At 48.7% G+C, this 17,726-nt stretch overlaps 1 protein-coding gene across 2 annotated transcripts; it reads right to left on the reverse strand.

Moving 5' to 3' along the window:
- Positions 1-581: 581 nt before the first annotated feature.
- On the reverse strand, positions 582-15,024 carry LOC122187347 (DEP domain-containing mTOR-interacting protein-like). 2 transcript variants are annotated; one of them, XM_042884778.1, is made up of 9 exons: positions 14,873-15,024; positions 9,037-9,215; positions 6,573-6,696; positions 5,262-5,440; positions 4,507-4,692; positions 3,998-4,138; positions 3,798-3,868; positions 2,008-2,112; positions 582-1,184 (listed from the first exon to the last, which is right to left on the reverse strand). In XM_042884778.1, the coding sequence occupies exons 1-9, from the start codon at positions 15,001-15,003 to the stop codon at positions 1,059-1,061; spliced, it is 1,242 nt and encodes a 413-aa protein (XP_042740712.1). In that variant the 5' UTR covers positions 15,004-15,024; the 3' UTR covers positions 582-1,058. The 2 variants fall into 2 exon arrangements, with proteins under 2 accessions (XP_042740712.1, XP_042740713.1); XM_042884779.1 differs by lacking the exon at positions 3,998-4,138.
- Between the last annotated feature and the right edge of the window lie 2,702 nt (positions 15,025-17,726).

Below are 17,726 nucleotides of genomic sequence, written 5' to 3' on the forward strand. Positions count from 1 at the left end.
CAGGGAAATCAGCACACATTTCAAGACAAATCAAAGTGACCGGAGGTTCAAAGTGATGAGCAGAGTGCTGTGTGAACTGGAGAGCAATAAACCTCCCCACGTTCTTGTTATTACCTGTATTCAAGCTTACATTCAAAGTAGGCTGCATATGAGTGTCCCACACTGCCTGCAAGTGAAGCCAGGGCTGTGACTGTGACCCTCAGAGCCTGTCCCAGTGCTATCCAGACTCTCGTGTCCCAGTCTGTGCATGGAACCATGGTTACCCCATCCCAGCTACAGAATTCTCACTTGCTCTTGCTTAACTTAATGCAGTTGGTGGCTGCCAGCCCTCTAATTTGTCAAGATCTCTCTGCAAGGCCTCTCTGCACTCAAGGGCATCAACAGCTCCTCCCAGTTTCCTGTTGCCTGCAAACTTATTTAGTATACCTTCAAGTCTTGTATCCAAGACATTTATGAAAACATTAAAGATGACATTGGTTAATTAATTTAAGCATTATTTGAAACTAGAGGCACAAGAAGAGCTACTGTAGAAGTCTTACCTTTCAAGAAACCCAGTTGGGAAGAGTAACCAGCCCAAAGAGTAGCAGGGTCCTATGGCTTTATTTACAAGGAAGCATATACATCACAGCTGATGGCACAGCTTGTGGAGCCATCTGGGAAGCTCGTTGAGCTTGTGGTAGACTGCACAGACAGCTCAGGGGGGCTCAGACATGCTCATTTTCTTGGTATCAAACTTCTTGCTGCTCAGCAGCTTGCACCACCTGTCCTGCAGCCTTGGCGGGGTGGCTGGCTTGCTCCAAGACTTGGTTTCATCAAGTACTGAACTCTCCCACCAGCATTAGAAAGGAGTGGCGAGAGCTCAAGGTCAGCTAGAGGTGAAGATTTCAACATCATCAAAATCCAAAACTCACCCATTAGAACGTGTTTATTTGAAAACATGCTAAAATGCCTGACTAAACATCTCAGAGTGAAGGGTTGAGCTTGGTCCCTGCCCACAGTCCATCCCTACTTTGCAGTGCCCTCCTCCTCCACACGGTGGTGGGATGAGGCTCCTCCGTTCATTCAATGGCTTCCATGATTTCCATGACAAGAGTCCGGGGTCCGGTCATGATGAGGCTGCTGATGGTCTGATAGTCCAGATGCAAAACATACATGCCATTCACTGAGAAAACAAATTGGCACACCTGCAGGGAGAGGAAGGGCTGGTTACATTCAGCTCATGCCTTCAACAGCAGCTTCTGCTCAGGGCTGACTGCAGCCAGAGGCTGTATTGCCAATAACTGCAAAACCCTGCAAAGCCCAAAGCATCACCACTCTGTAAGCTCCACTAATAATCACTGTGCTATAATCACTGTATCATAAAAAAAAGAGACCAAAGGGATTTAGACTGAGCTAATGGAGAGAGAAGTTACTCGTTTATGAGCAGTGGTTCATTTCACAGATGGAAATGAGGCACAATAATAACATTTAGCAATTTGGTAGCAAATTAGATTAGGTGAGGAGAAACAAACTAGGCTGTGGAACAAATGAAATGAACTCACACGTCTCCTTCCAACCCTGCCTGAAGCAAGAGTCACACTTTGCCTCTGAAGAACCCCATTATTTCAAATATCCACGTGGCTGCAGGGTTGTGTCAGCTTGTGGAAATTGCTCACTCACTGCTCTTCTTCTTATGAGGTAACTGCAACTCCATTTCTTTCATTCACTCCTAAATCCAGGCTTGCAGCTCTACACACAAAACCCCTTCACGCTTAGATGGTGGGTCTAAAGAGATGTTCAAGACCTCCCTTTCTCACACCTGAGCCAGGAATATTGGGCACAACCTGGGGAGCCAAATCAAGGCATCAGTCTGAGGTTATTCTGCTCTCATGCACATGGGAAAGAGTTCCATGCAGAACCACGTTGTTAAAAGCAGACAAACACAACCAGAGCACTGATCCACCTCTGCTGCAGAAGGTGGGATTACCATGGGGGATGTGTTCAGCCTGACAGGCTCCAGCAGAGTACCTTCATGCCTGCAGCAGCAGCAGGTCCTCCTGGGTCCACAGCCTGGATGTGGCACGGTCTGCCTCCTCGGACCACAAAACCCCAGCCCACAGCATCCCCCACGATCTGCAAGCAGAACAGAAGGACTTAGAACAAAGGAATAGGCTGGATAGAGGGGATGCTGCAATTCCTACTGATGCACAGAGCTCTGCTTGAAATTTCCATCTAGCGTGGGAGAGAAGACAGAAAGACCTTCACTCTTTGTTTCCAGTTGCATTAGCAATAGTTGTCGTTACTATGTGGTTTTCTCAGTCTGTCAGATAAAATGAGAGCATCCTTGGGCACCAGGAAACTTTCCATATCAGTTAAATACTTCTGCCACCTCCATGCACAACAGCTGGGGACAAATTGCTCTTGCAAATATTGGTTTCAAGGGCAGTCTTTGTTTCTCTTTTTAATCCTGGAGGTTTTTTCATTCACCTGTGCCAGAGTCTCTCACAGTATCCTTGGCAATGACACATCCCTTCTAATTTCCCCATTTCCTCCTCCATGTTCAGCCACGGGTAAGGATTGACTTCATTTTTCCACTCTGCGTTTGTGGAAGGTTTTTGAACACGTATCACCTGAAAACAGCACACAGGAGCCTTGGCCCTCCTGGACTGTTCATTTCTCTTATGCCAACACGAAGTTCAGTGCAGGGTGTGCACCAAGAGCACACCAAGCATTTCCAAAACACAGGGACACTGTGCCTTAATGCAGAATTTGCAGGATGGGACCAGCCACTCCTAACCTTTCCTGTTCTGATCTCAGCTTGTCAAAGCAGTTTGCCTTAACACTGCAGCCATATGATGTGACTAAAGGAGAAAAAGAATTCTCGAAGGACTTTGCACATTAGCCATATAAATAAATAACAGCAAGTGCACAGCGAAGCAGAATGCAATGAGCCATGAAAGGCCCCAGCTGGCAGAGTTGAAGGGCAGGGCAAGAGCGTTCAGGAGGAGGACAAGTGGCACATCTTCATGCATGCCACACCAACCAGCTGCTTTCTTTTCCTCATTCTTTCCCTCCAATTTCTGCAGCCTATTTAACTTGGGGATCAGATCCAAACCCACCTGAGTCAAACCAGCATAGTGAGAGAGTCAGAAATAGCCAAGCACAAAAGGATCCTCAGGGCAAGAACTGTCCTGTGACATTCACAGCCCCTAGCCCAGGCAGGGCTGTTTTAATGTGATCCTACAGCTCTAGAAATAATGTGAAAAGCAAAAGCCCCAAACTAAGGGGCTTATTTTATTCATGACAGAAAGCCCATCATAGTAAAAGAAGAGCAGCCCTTGAATGTTCCCCCTTCAATTCTACTCCATCAGAAGCTGACAGAGCACATTAATATATGTTCTCTGCAACAGGAAATCAGAAGCTGAATAAAGCAGTGCAAAGGTGACATCTCTGTGACACACAGGATGAGTGTCAAAGTCCCAGCTGCCACAAGACCTGATTGAATCTACAGTTTGTGTGAAGCTGGCAATACAAAAATTGGATTTCTCCTGTCCAGGAAACATTTTCTTTCCTGGATATCCCTCTGATATATATTAAATTAAAGCAGAGGCCACAGCGGTCACTGCTGCTTTCAGCAACAAGGACGTGCGAAGACATCGACCCACTGAGACACACCATGAAGAAGCTGGGATGAGGTGACATGCAATCAAAGTTTCAATGCTGAGAGGTCAGAGCAGCAAAATGTGATCAAAGCAGAAAGTGATCAAAGAGAGCTCGGTGCCATCAGAGCAGTGACACCACTCATGATGGTCACTTACAGTTAGCGTCTTCTTGACGTAGGGGGCCCCAGGGGACAGGAGCTCTTCATTGGTGACGGGTCTCTTTAACACTAGGGCAGAAGGTGACAGATCTGATCAGAATTGAGGGTTTCATACACTAAAGCACATAATAAGGCAGCTCATGCCCAAGGGAACAGATGTGTCCTGTGTAGCAAAAAGGACAGTGCTGGAGCCCAGACCTGATTTGGGGTTGCACTCAGCCACAGGAGGGAAAACCAGAGTGGGAGTAATGCTGAAGTAGGGGTTGGAGTTTCCAGCAAGGGAAGTGATGCTGCTCCTCCGAACTGCTGAGACAACTTTGATCTCCTTGTTGGGCTGGACTGCAAAAGTCAGAAGTAACAGTTACCCAGGGAAGGAACAGATCAGTTTAGTAAACTTCCCACGGCAGCCTGACCCACATCTGAAGGATGTGCATGCACCAAATACAGCATTTGAGTTTAGGCAGAATAAAACTAGCCTTACAGAAGGACCAAGAGCCGAGCTGATGAGTTGTTTTTCCTGGAATGGGGAACTGTGATAGAGACTGCCACTGCACCATGACATCCACCAGCACGCAGGACATGTGGCTACTTCATAAGAAGTCTGGAGGAGCACCCTATGGTGTATGCTGGAGCTACACCTCAGCCCTGAGATGCTCTGGCAGCATAAGCCTCGGTTTCGCACCCTTCAAATACTCAGAGACAGTTACCAGAGAGAAAGCTGGTGTTGCCTGGCTCTGGGTTGAGCTTGCGGAGGCAGAAGGGGCTGTCGGGGCTCTCAGACAGAGCACGGGAGGAATTCTCACTGAGCAGCTCGGTGAGACGTCGCCGCCGTCGGAAGTTGATCCAGAACTGGTAGAGAATGTCAGAGTCCAGGAAGTGGTGCCTGTTGGAGACTGGAGAGGACAAGAGAGGAAGGAGAGGCTGAGGGAGCATGAAAGATGTGTAGCAAACATACCAAGCTATCTGGATGAATTGCTTTTAATGCTTCTGCATTATATATTAGGTTTTTTTTCTGACTGTTGGAGAATGCTTTGTGCAAAGAAGGAAGAGCAGCAGGGCCACCTCTCCAGGACATGCCATCCCATCAGTACATCACCAAGCTCCAGGAGCTCAGAGGGCTCCCTGCCTCACAGATGGAAAGCTGAAGCCCTGTAGGTGGGTGTGATCTGCAGCCCAGCTGAGCTCTGCAACCTCACAAACCAGCCCTGGAAACTCAGGGTGAGGCTCAGCCCTGCAGCCCAGGTCTTTGAAGGACCGCAGAGCAACAGCTCAAATTGCAGCTCAAAGCCTCTGTGGGCAGTGGATTGCTCTGGCTTCAAAGGTCACCGGCTCCAAACATAGCACTAAAAGGCCCCGTTGCTATCTCTAAGTGGGCACTTGACCAGCACTTGTTGCATGCCATGAATGGGGATTTGTTCTTGGCATGACAGCTATGCTCATCACTCGCTTCCCTTCCTCTCACCGTGCTGAATGATCCCGTGCTCCAGCAGTGCCTGGCCCAGCTCCACCGCTTCCCTCCGGCTCTCTGCTTCTCCCTCCTGCACCAGCCACTCCACCATCTCGCAGCCCAGGAACGCCCGCTGGTACTTCACCGAGTTCTCCTCCCTCACCTTCAGGATGGAGCCCTCCACGCTCACCAGCCTGGCAGAGGTGGGACAAGTGCCCGTGATGCCACGCAGCCCGAAGCAAGGATGAGAAGAGTGGGCAAAGCCAAATCATCGCTGCCTGAGAGCGGTGGGAAGGGAGGGCGAAAGGCACAGCTGCATTTACAGGTTTGTAAATCTTCATCCCAGCAGCGGGAGCAGATGCAGAGGAATCAGTTCGGCCGCAACCTCAGCTAAAGGCTACAGTGGAAAGCTAAGCAAGCAACCGAATGCGTGCCCAAATAACGGCTGGTCCAGATGGATGGGGAAGGTGCGTTGTGGTAAGCCCATGTTCATTCTGTGGCGTGGCGGAGCTGAACGCAGTGCCTCCACGAGAGGGTGCAGCAGCCTCAGCTGTAAGAATCTCGATGCTCTCCCATCCACTGCTGAGCAAAAGCGAAGTGAAAGCAATGCAGAGGGCACGGGGAAGTAGAAATCATGCCTGTATGAAGGACAGAAATCACACCTGTCCAAAGGACATCCCTGAGCATCCCCAGAGGTGTTCAAGGCCACAATGGATGGGGCCCTGGGTAGCTTGATCTGGTGCCTGATTTGGTGGCTGGCCCACGGCATAGGGTTGGAACTGGATGATCTTTGGGGTCCCTTTCAGCCCAGCCATTCTATGGCTCAGGATCACAGAGCAGAAAAGCCCTGCTGGCCCTGTACCTGCTGGTTGTGCTGGGACACAAGTCCTAACAGGGCTGATGTGTGTGATTGATGATCCCAATCACACTGCTGCTCTATCACGGAAGAAAAACCTCTGAGGATGTTAAATTGGTTCCCAAAATTTTTGGGCCAATCAACTTCTCACTGTTGTAGAGTGGAGAGACAGGACACCACATCCATCAGCACTTGTTAAGTGACACTGTGCTTGTGGGGTAACTTTGAGTTAGGAAGCTTGCTGGGTGTCTGTGGGAGTGCCCCACTGATGGGCTTGGAAGGGGAGCAGGTATGGAGAAGGTGCATCAAAGCACGCATTAGTTCAGAGCTCAGCTCCTCTCCAAGAAAGAGTATTTCCCAGGGTTGCAGCATACAGAACAGAAAGAGACGAGTTTGCTGTGGTTCCAGCCATGAAGCAGCACAGCAAGCACAGCTGGCAGACCCGAGGCCTTGGGAAGGGACTCACGCACTTCTCGTAAAGGCTCTGTCCTCGCATGAACACCTTCACATCCTTGCTGAGGGGGAAGGTCCCGTCGTCCTTGCGGAAGCGGTACAGCAGCTTGGCGTCCTTGTAGTCCGAGTGCTCATCACAAACTGGAAGGAGGAGAGAAGGAGGTCAGTGTATGTGGGACAGACAGAAGCACTGCACACAGGCTCAGCAGCGCGTTGTCCTTATGTTCTGCTATGGGAAACGTGCTGCGTCCCTCTCTATTCCTCTTGGACCGTGCTGCTGAGCCAGTATCTGAGCCTTCCGTCCCCAAATCAGACCTGCGCAGCTTCTGGGAGAGGTCAGCCCTATGGGAAAGCTCTTGGGACAGACTGACTTCAAGTTTACACTCTGACCCGGTCGCTAAATTGCTTCATTAGAATGGGAATTTTGCCATGTGTAAGCAGACTTGGAGGGGAGGGAAAACAACCCGGCATCACTGCCTCCAAAACTCCACCAAATCATCTCCATCCCTGCCAAAAGTACTTGTGAATTACAATGTGCAATGACATAATGAGAAACTTTTCCCTACCATTTTGTGCCAATTCACTTGTATGGCAAGCAGACCTCAAGAGTTTTTCCTGCAGCTAGGTGCATACAACTGGGATAAAAACCCCAGCTTGATATTTACCTTGGAGATGAGAGTGGTCTATAAAAGCATGGTTATTAAATGCCTGCAACACTCAGCAGGAAAATACTGGGGATGCTGTTTTGAGATAAACTTGGCTGGAAGAGACGACTGTACAACAACTTGACTGAAATGAAATGAAAATAAAATGAAACATTATGGTCCAGTTTTCAAATAAGCCAGCCTTGCAAATATGATTTGAATAAAATTCAAAAGATATATTTCTTTTTTAGAACTTTACCATTTGTTCTTCTGAGTAATGTTTCATTCTCCTTTTGGTGACAAACTCAAGGCTAAAACCCATCAGAAGATCTTGAGTTCAGAACTCCTCCTGAGCAGTTGCGTTGGTGGGAAGCCAGGGCACCAAAGCCTGAGACTCACTAGGCAGAAGGCAGGGTGAGGTGGTTGTTTTAGAAGAGAAAGCTTGGATCCCCTTAACTGAAAGGAGCAGTGATTCAGATAGCATGGGGTGATAGTTGGGAAATAAGCACACAGCCTTGACAGACAGCACCCATAAGAATCATACAGAATCATAGTTAAAAAAGCCTGGGTTAAAAAAGACCACAATGCTCATCTCATTTCAACCCCCTGCTATGTGCAGGGTCACCAACCACCAGACCAGGCTGCCCAGAGCCACATCCAGCCTGGCCTTGAATGCCTGCAGGGATGGAGCAGCCACAACCTCCTTCAGCAACCTGTTCCAGTGCCTCACCACCCTCTGAGTGAAAACATTTTGCTACATGGAGACCGATTTCAATGCATTTCCAGCATGTAGTTGAGCAGCAGCTCGAAGCATATCAGCCCTTTAAAGGCAGCACAGAGCATCTGCATGGAATAATTATGGTCCTTCTGGATACCAGCGGAGAGGAGGGCAAACAGCATAGGCAGCCAACTGCAAGGCAGTCAGCAGACAATCCCGTTTCCATAGGACCAACAACAACTAATGGTCCCACAGCAAGCTGGAAAACCTGCTTGTGTGTTCTGCAGGAGCAGGAGGGACGTGCCCATGATAAGCAATCAAACCAGCTCTGGCAGCCACGTCCGCACAGGTTTAGCCAACTAATGGGCTTATTGGAAATTGCTGGCTGGAGAGATGGAAAAATAATCAGTCTGAAGTGTTAATGGTTAACAGAGAAGTCACTGCTTCAGTGCTATGCTTTTGTGGTAAATCACAGCAGCAGAGCTGATTTTGAGTCAGGGCAGCTTAATGCAAAGGGCATGAAACCCAGCAAGGAGCAGATGGCAACAGAGTGCACTGCGATGATTGGAGGAGGCTTATGCTGATCGCTGCAGAAGAGGGCAGAATTCTGTGACTGTCACCTGCTTCTGTCTCCTTGGCTCCAACCAGATGGCCACCACGTCCCAAAGACCTGTGTTCGGGTTTGCAAGAGAATGCAGCCAAGGCTGGCAGCTCAGCCCCCAAAACTGCCTACCAAGGGCAATGTAAAAACCCTGTTTTATTCTTTTGGTAACAAAAGAAAAACCTAGAAATCAAAACCAAAACCATTTTGGCCTAAAGCCCTAAGATCTCTTTGGAAAACCTTGTTTAAGATATATCTGAAGAAATCTTCACTGCAACTGAAAGCATTTTCACTAAAGCACCTCTGCCCTTGCTTGTCCAAGCAGAAGATGCACTGCCAAAGGCAGGGGCAGGGCAGAGGGAAGCAGCCCCAGCTGTGGCTGAACATCTGTGCATCTTCCCGAGTGCTTGGCTGAAGGCTGAACGTAGAGCCCAGCTGCAAGGCTGTGCCTCTGCTAGGCAGAAGCAGAGACTAGACCAGCGGTCGTCCCCTGGGGATGCACTGAGAATGCCACACACCATGGTGGATGATGTAATGGTCCATCAGCTTCTGCATCAGGCGGATGCCCGTCTCTCGATCTGGGGCTTCCTTGTGGTCAATCAACCAGTCCGTGAGCTCCTTTGCCACGAAGCAGTTGGGGTAAGTTCGGAGGTGGTAACGCCTGTCCTTAATGAGCTTTCCATCATGCAGGCGAAGCCTGGAGAGAGAAATGGGCACAGAGCACAGCTGGCTTGGCATGGACATCTCAATTCAATAGCCCAGCCCAGCCTGGAGAATCTACCGATGGGTTGGGACTCCTAGAAAGCACCCATTTAAAGCACCCATGATTTAAAAATTATGTGTAACCTCTTGACTTTTACAAACTGCATCAATCCATCCCCAAGATCCTCTTTTCAGCATCTCCTGTTCTCCCACTGCCATTTTGTGCACTTTGTAATTGTCTGAACCGGACTCACTTTGAGCCATGCATGACTTTGTGCGTGAAATAAGCCTCTAAAATCAGCTAACCAAAGGGCCAAAGTACAGGAAATAATAATTGTACACGTTTTCTGTCATCTTGCATGGCTCTGTGCCTAATTTTCCTCCCCATGTCTATGGAAGCAGGAACATCATTGCCTCCAGGACAAGGGCTGGATGAGAGCACTTGTCCTTCCAAGAAGGACAAATGCCAGGCAGATCTGTGCTCTCCTTTGTTCCTGTACACACTCACCCACAGCACACGTGAGCACACTGATCCAAATCACACACACATTAGTTCTAGCTCACCCAGACACAGCGCTGCCTTCAGTCCATCAGCAGTCCTGGCATTTTCTGGTTCAAACTGGGACAGACTGGGGCAGAGTTGGGCAGAACTACAAGTGTCCTGTCCTGAGCACCCTGATGTTATGGCTCGTCTGTAGCTCTGATGGAAAGATACATAAGAAGGAAGGCTGCTCAGGTGGGCACGGCTTTGGCTTTTCAAAGGACTTTTACAGCCAATGAAGCCACAGAGCACAGAGAACTTTTGTGTCCCAGCCAAAGCCAACGCAGCCTACAAACTCCTGCCCTGTAGTCTTTGCTGTTCCCAGAACACCAACCCTGGAAAGTGCCCAGTGCATACAGCAGACTCAGAGAGATGTTTAATTAATATCTTCTCTGTAACTCCAGGACATTTCTGCTTTCCAGTTATTCATTTCAGCTCACAGTTTTGCCTCTGACTGGTTTATTTTACAAAGGCATTAATCACAGCAGCATTTCTTTAATTCCTCAACTCCTTTTGTTCTTTTTGAAGAAGTTCTGTGTACAGCACAGCGTACGTGGTGCAGCCTGTTGGACAATAGCTTTAGGTACCATACAAGAAGCAATAAACTCACTGACATCTATTGGATAATAATGGATTATCCTCCAATATAAGGATTAATTAGGGTCTCAAAAGTGTTAAGATAAAACCTCTGTTGAATGAAAACGTCCTAAGTGATGGCTGCAAGTAGTGCTTGAGCTACTTCAGGCCAAGCTCTTAGCAGTATAGGTCCAGACCTTTCTGGTAACCCCCAGAGAAACACAGCAGGATGTGACAAAGCAGAGACACAAAGAAAACAATGCAAATGGTGAAACCCAGTGTGCCATGCAGAGCCAGCTCCTGGTTCCGCCTTGACTGGCCTCCTTCAAACACTGAGCTCTGCGTCAGCATCTTACTCTCCTTACCAGGAAGATTCATTCCCACAAGTAACCAACATGTATTCTGCATATTGATTTTACCTGAAGAGAACAGCTTACCCTACTGCAGACAGTTGCCTGCTATTTTTACAGTTTTGAGCTCTTTTTCCTTCCATTATTTTACTGTGCACCCTCCAATGCAATCACACCTGGACAGCTGCCACCGCAAGCAGAGAGGCTCCTTCTCCCCACCCAGACAGCATCCCCCAGTGCCAGAAGTGATGAGCAGGCCTTTCTGATGTATTTTATTTCCCTAGAAACCAACAAGTGGATGCCACTCTAGAGGAATGTTTGTTGAAGATAGGAACTGTTTAAGCAAGAGCCATCCATTACTGTTAAGAGTTTGTGGAAGTCTACAAGGACCACATGTGTATATATTTATACACACACACACATCTTGACACTTAATGACACAGACCATAATCACACGAGGCAGTCTAACGCAATCTATCACCATGCTGGGACAACGAAGCCAGTGAAATGATAATTGTTTCATAACCAAGCTTCAAAATAAAAAAAAATGTTAAGGAAGAGCGTGTAATACAATATTACGACTCTTCTACATGCCAAAACCTTTCCCATGTACATATTGCTAATTCAAAAGGACAAAAAAATGAAATAAAATGCTTGCTGGAACATGACAATCAGCTGTTGTGAAACACTCTTAGTCTGGCACACCCGCTCTCTGCTAGCACATGCTCTTACTTTGGATGGGCAGCACTGGGGAACCAACTTGTTCCTTTGTCAAGGTCACTAAGAAGACATCTTTATTCATCACATTCATCCTGCTTAACCTTGCTGAAAGCCAACAGCTTCCTCTCGTTGGAAAAGGAGCTGGGTTTCCTGCATGGCAGCTGGACAGCTGAACCTTGGAACCTCCCGTAATGATAGAGCTCTCAAGGATGTGAACACAAGGCTGCATTCCCACAGTGATTAAATACAAATGAATGACCCTGAAGGCACATCATCCAAATGATGTTTTCCTATCTTTAGAGGAAGATGAAAAATCATAAAGCTGAGTGCTCAGTAAATGGAAGAAACAGTCACAAAAGCACCCCTGCTAAATAGCTGCTGGAGATGAACACTGATGCAAAACAACTGCTGCAAAACTCAGCTCGCTGCTCTCCCATGTCTACAAGAGCACAAAGGCTTTAGGAAGGGGAGAGCCCTGGATGCACAAGGCAGCCCACCCAAAGCAATACAAAATGCAGTCTTATTTTCCCTTTTCTATTTAAAAGCACAAATAGGAAAACAGGACTTAAATCCCAGAAAGCAGTTCCAGCAAGAACAGCTGTACATTCCAGCCTTCTCTTTCACCGGTGCTAAACAATGGATCCATAGGCTTCCTAAGATCATTCTGGTCATGTAGTGTGATCTGAACATCAGCCCAGAGAAGGTCCCCAGGGACCACCACATCAGGTACCCACAGTTCCAAACAGAGGTACAAAGCAGGACCCATTCAGCCCTGCACCTCAAAGCGAGCCCAATGCATCAAAATCTTCACACTCTGCTGAACAGCCTTACAATCTGAGCATCCAAATAAAAGCACTCACCTGGACAGCACCTGAAAGCACTGTTCTGTTCTTTGTAGGAAAAAACTTTCCTTCTCTCCCTTCCTTTTGCCCAGGACATGAACTTACTGAGAAGATTTCCTTTCTCAGAGTGATTAATGCAGCTTAGCAGAGTTAGTGGCGAACATCTGGTTCACCTGACAGTAATGAATCCCCAAACTGCACCCAAGGACCTGCCTGTACTTGAGAAACCCAGGTTACAGAGGAGCGTGAATTCAAAGAGCAGCGGCTGCTCCAGAGCACTTCTGTACAGATCAGCCATTTGTTGCAATTACTGGGGCCTCTCTTACAGAATGCCACCCAGGAACACTCACCACTCAGTAAAACTGAGGTGACTTTCACGCCAGATTTTACAACTGAAACACAAAGACCGACAGCAGAAGATGCAAGGAATGCCTGACACAGCAGCCTTGCAAACACAGCAGTGACTGAAATGGAAATTAATACTTCCATCCTTCTGGGGAGAGGCTCGAGACCCAAACTCCTCTCCCACTGATTTCTTTGGGATGTGTTTGTTCCCTGCCACCCCCAAGAAGCATTTCCTCACCCCTCACTTGCGCAGCTATTTCTGGCTGGGAAATGAGTCCTGACACTGAACAGACTTCATGCTGCAGCCAAAACAAACTGAGAGGGATTTGCAAACTTGCTAGCAAGCCAAAGAACCATAAAGACAGAGCAAAGGTTTGTTTGGCTGGATACAATAGCGAGGAGGCAGGGCAGGAAGCAGAGAACAGGGAAAACAAATGGTTGAGATTTTCTGTAGATGCAAGAGCTGATCAAGGCATATTGAGTGTGTGTGGGAGAAGGCTACAAGGCTGTCTTACACAGCACCTTGATTCCTTCTCCTTGGGCAAGCAAAGAAGCACAGTGCATTTAGTTCTTCTCAGTCCTTCCCTCAAACAACGTCATCCAGCTCCCTGCCTCAGTTTCCCCATCACTACTGACCCAACTGACCTTAGGAAGATTCACATCACTGCTTCCACTCTAACTGCCAGGCTGAAGAGTCCCCCAAGGACAGGCAAAGGACTCAAGCACTCAGTGCAGTGCTCACCCATCCCTCATTCCCCTTTCAGTTAGCCAAGCTTGGCAGAACCCAGCTCTCCACCTTCCTCCCCAGCAGCAATTTGCAGCCTTTCTGTGCACGGAATAAGCTCCCACCCCAACCCAAAGCAGAAGGATGCATCATGCCATACCATGAGCAAACAATTGCATGCTTCCATCCCTGAGCACTCCAGGACTTTTTACTGACGTTTTACCTATCACCTGCAAAGCACAAGTGAAGAGCAATGCAGCTGTGCTGGATAAAGGCCACCTGCTTCTCTCTAACATGGAGTAGGAGTGCTTGGAGAGAGCAGCTCTGGGGCATGAAACAGCTGAGGCCACCCAGCTCTGCTCCTCACAGCACTGTGTTTGCAAAACAGCATTTGCCAGCACTGTGCTCCTGGGTGCAACGGCCCCAGCTCTTCACTGAAGGCCACATCGTTGCCCTTGCTTGCTCACTCTTTGCAATTTTAACAGACAGCTCAGTTATTTTACTTTCTCTCTGCATACCTACCCCCCTTTTTTTGGCTATAGAACCCATTTTAACCCTCAGTCACCCTGGATGAGTACAGAATTGAAAATACAAATGCAAATGCACCTGCCCTGCCCGCAGCACGCAAAAAGCCACAACTTTTTATCTCTTGCACTGAGTTATTGAAACAAAGCAACCCAGCCTTAGATCTGATGCTGCTCTTCCCTGTAAGAAAGTTAAGCTCAATGTTTAAGCCTCATTTGCAACATGAATTGTGAATGGTGTGAAGGTTTGATGCTGCCCATCCCTGGCACCAACTCTTTCCCATTTACTATCAAACAAACAAACAAAAAAACAGATTTAATTTCTGGAGCCAGGAAAGCAACAATTTAGAAAGACAGCGGAGATGGAGCTGACCTTGATGGTGCTACTAAATTCCAGCCACCTTGGCCATGGGCTGTGTATTCAATATGCAGTTCTAGTATTTAGCTGGAAATTATCAGTCCTTGATATGGTGCAGATAAATAAAGCTAAGGTTGATGTGACTCACTGAGGCTGGACAACATAATGACACAGAGCTAACTTTGGGAATCTGGTGCTAGCAAACATGGGCTCTTTATGTTACTCAAGGATGTATTTTCTAGTTATGTGTTTCATAACAGAACAGAATGGCTCGAGACACAAACAAGCAAACTGCTCGAGAGCTGGAAAAGCCTTCAGGCACACACTTGAGAGCAGTTCTGGTATTGTGACCCCATCCACACAAGGAACACATTCTCAGCCACACCGGTTTTGTTGCACAGCAGGATGCGTTTCTGCCTTCCTAAGAAGAAAGCTTAGAAGTAGTTTGAGAACCAGGGCCATAAAACAGCAGAAGTGCCCAAAGGTAGCTTTCAAAACAAAAACCCTTTGTGTTGTGTTGCCCTGCTTCAGGCATGTGGCGTCCAAGGGACAACTCTGCAGGGCGGTCCCCATCCCTGCTTCAGGCTCTGGGTTCGGGGCACCTTGGGGAAGTTCTTGCTCAAGGACCAAGCTTTGAAGCCGTGTTAGCGCAGAGCCCAGGCTCAGCCCTACCTCAGCTGCTCTCCGGCGATCATCACCTCCGCTCGGTAGTGCTGCTCCGTCGCTCTCTTCTTCAGCGCTCCGCTCAGAGGCTCCATGCCGGGCTGCGGGCGGCTGCGGGCCGGGGGCACCGCGCAGCCCATGTGGTGCGGGTTAAGGGGACGTGGGGGGGGGGGGGTTGTGCCCGCGGTGCGGCGGCCGAGATGGATGCGGGGAGGATGCCGGGTCCCGCTCCCCGCCCCTCCGAAGCCGGAGGAGGAGCGTTGCAGCAATCCGGTTTGCCGCTGCCCCGCGGTGCGGCTGGCACGGAGCTCTGCCGGCTGCGCGCTTCGGTTTGCGGCAGGACGGACAAAGCCGAGCAACGGCAGCAGTCCTTTCTTTGCGCTGCACCTTTCCTTTATTTGGTTCCAGATGAAGCATTCCCCAGCATAACTCACACCATGCGCCGAGATCTGGCTCCCAGCCCCTTACCTGGGTTTTTCCTTCTCACCTTCTGGAAAACAGGCTACGAGCAGCTTGGCTCCTTCTTCTTTGTAGCAACCATCATAGGGGTTTGGTGGGATAGCTGAACCCAGGTCTGAGGCTCTGAGCACAAGAAGGATGCATTGCTGCTGGAGCGGGGCCAGAGGCAGGCACGGGGATGCTCAGAGGGCTGCAGCAGCTCTGCTGTGAAGGCAAGACAAGAGCTGGGGGTGTTCAGGCAGGAGGAGGCTCCAGGAAGACTTCATTGTGACCTTTCAGTATTCAAAAGGAGCTTAGAAGAAGGAGGAGAGTGACTTTTTACATGGGTAGATAGTGATAAAGCAAGGCGGAATGGCTGAGAAGTCTTTAAGGTCCCTTCCAACCCAACCATTCTGTGATTCTATGAATAGAAGAGCTGACACTGACCAATCTGGGACTGCACCAAGGCCAAGCTGTTTGTCTGTGTGATGCTCCTGGCTCTGGCCAATACATCTGTCCCAGACACTCATTGCTGCCTCAGCTTCCACAGCCATTTCCATTACCTGAAATTTTTCTGTTTATCTTGCAGTGATAGCACCAAGTAAATAAGCAAAGGAACTGGGATGTGGAAGCTATCAGTGCCATCAGTTGCACGTGCAACTTATTTCCATTAGTGAGACCCAGAGTGCAAGCTGCTGGCTGGGGAAGAGGGCAGAACTCAGAAATGCAGAGGAGAGGAGAAAGGGGAAGGAAATTATACAGCAAAGGGCATTCCAACTCAAAGCAGCAGTAAACTCTGTCCATCTCCCTTTCCTTAAGGGCCCACCTGCCTATTGTTTAAGTAGCAGGATGCTCCATGCCCACAGCATCTTCATTACCTTTACTGACCCCTCTCCCAAGAGCAAATCCCTAAGACGTTTCCCTTTTGTCACAGAGACCTGTGAAGAGAGATTTCAGATGATGACACCTGGGCTGCTCCCCAACACAACCCTCCATCAGGTTTTCATCACTGCACACAACGACTTGTCACACTGCACCCATCCTTCACCCTGAGCAGAATTTGAGCTCTCTGCAGAGGGTCCCACCAGCAGCAGAGCCCCTCTGCCAGCTCTGTGAGCACATTGCCTATTTTAGGAGAGGGCCAGGTTGGAAATTAGGAAGCATTTCTTCTCAGAAAAGCACTGATGCATTGGCACAGCTGCCCAGGGGGTGGTGGGACCGCCATCCCTGGAGGTGTTCCAGAGCCATGGAGATGTGGCATTGAGGGATGTGGTGAGGTGAGGTTGGACTTGGGGATCTTAGAGGTCTTTTCCAACCTTAATGATTCTGTGATTCTATGATCTTCACCTCCCCAAGCAGACAGAGAGAAGGCAGAAGAAGATGCTTCTGCACACAGAGGTGGGGGCAGAGCGAGGATGGAAGATCTGACACGGGATGCAGGCGCCTGCAGCTGTGTTCCCCCAGCTCTGTGCTGACCAAGGAGCAGAACAAGCCCCAGCCACAGCACTGCTGTCCAAGGCAAACAGCAGCATCCAGGGTTGCACCAACAACACTGCTTTTATCCCAGCCCTCTCAGACATCCCCTCACCCAAGTGTGGGGGAACACAGGCTGCCCTTGTGTGCCTTGTGCAGGCTCAACCCACAGCCCAGTGCCACACCGATGCACTGCTGCCAGTGAGCAAATAGCCCAGCCTGGAGAAGCAGCTGCTGCCCATTAGCACAGCAGTTCCAATGTCACACCCTTCTGATTTCACAGCCCCAAGGGTCACCAACTCAGGTGCTGTTAAACCTACTGCGTTGATCCCCACTGACTTGGATTCAGTTTAGCAAAAAGGGGATTCACAGCCAAAAGGTCCAACAGAGGCTGAGAGGTTTGGGCAGATGTATCACATTCTGCTGGTGGAACATGAGCCCACTGGTCAACAGTTTCTTATTAGGCAGTTATAAATCTAAGCTGGAGATTTCACGTCATCAAGTGTCCTTCGTTTGGCTCCAGAAAACAAGTGAGGATATGTTAGGGCAAAAGATAGTGCTATTTTTCAGTGTAAAGACTGCTAACCCCAAGCAATTAAAGTAAAGAAAGGAAAAGCAGACTGCTTGGCTTCAAAACAGCCACTGGAGGGATCTTTTTGGAGGGATCTTTTGAAATCGCAGCTCAGGGTTCTCCAAAAAGTACAAAGAATTGAATCCTGCCTTGCAAAAAAGAAAACAAGCAGTACAATCCTACCAGTAAGCCACCAAAACCAAGAAAGCAATGGAAAGAAACCTAAAACCATCCCACAGTTGCATTGCTTCACAGATCCACAGCCATAATGGAACATCAAACACCGACAGGTGTAACAAACTGATGAATGGTCTCATTAAAAATAAAGACAACAAAGCAAAACAAAACCAAAACCCACACAAATTAAAGCAGAGGACAACA

Source organism: Lagopus leucura, unplaced genomic scaffold (genome assembly GCF_019238085.1).
Source record: "Lagopus leucura isolate 7727_CA_CO unplaced genomic scaffold, USGS_WTPT01 Super-Scaffold_100045, whole genome shotgun sequence".
NCBI lineage: Eukaryota > Metazoa > Chordata > Aves > Galliformes > Phasianidae > Lagopus > Lagopus leucura.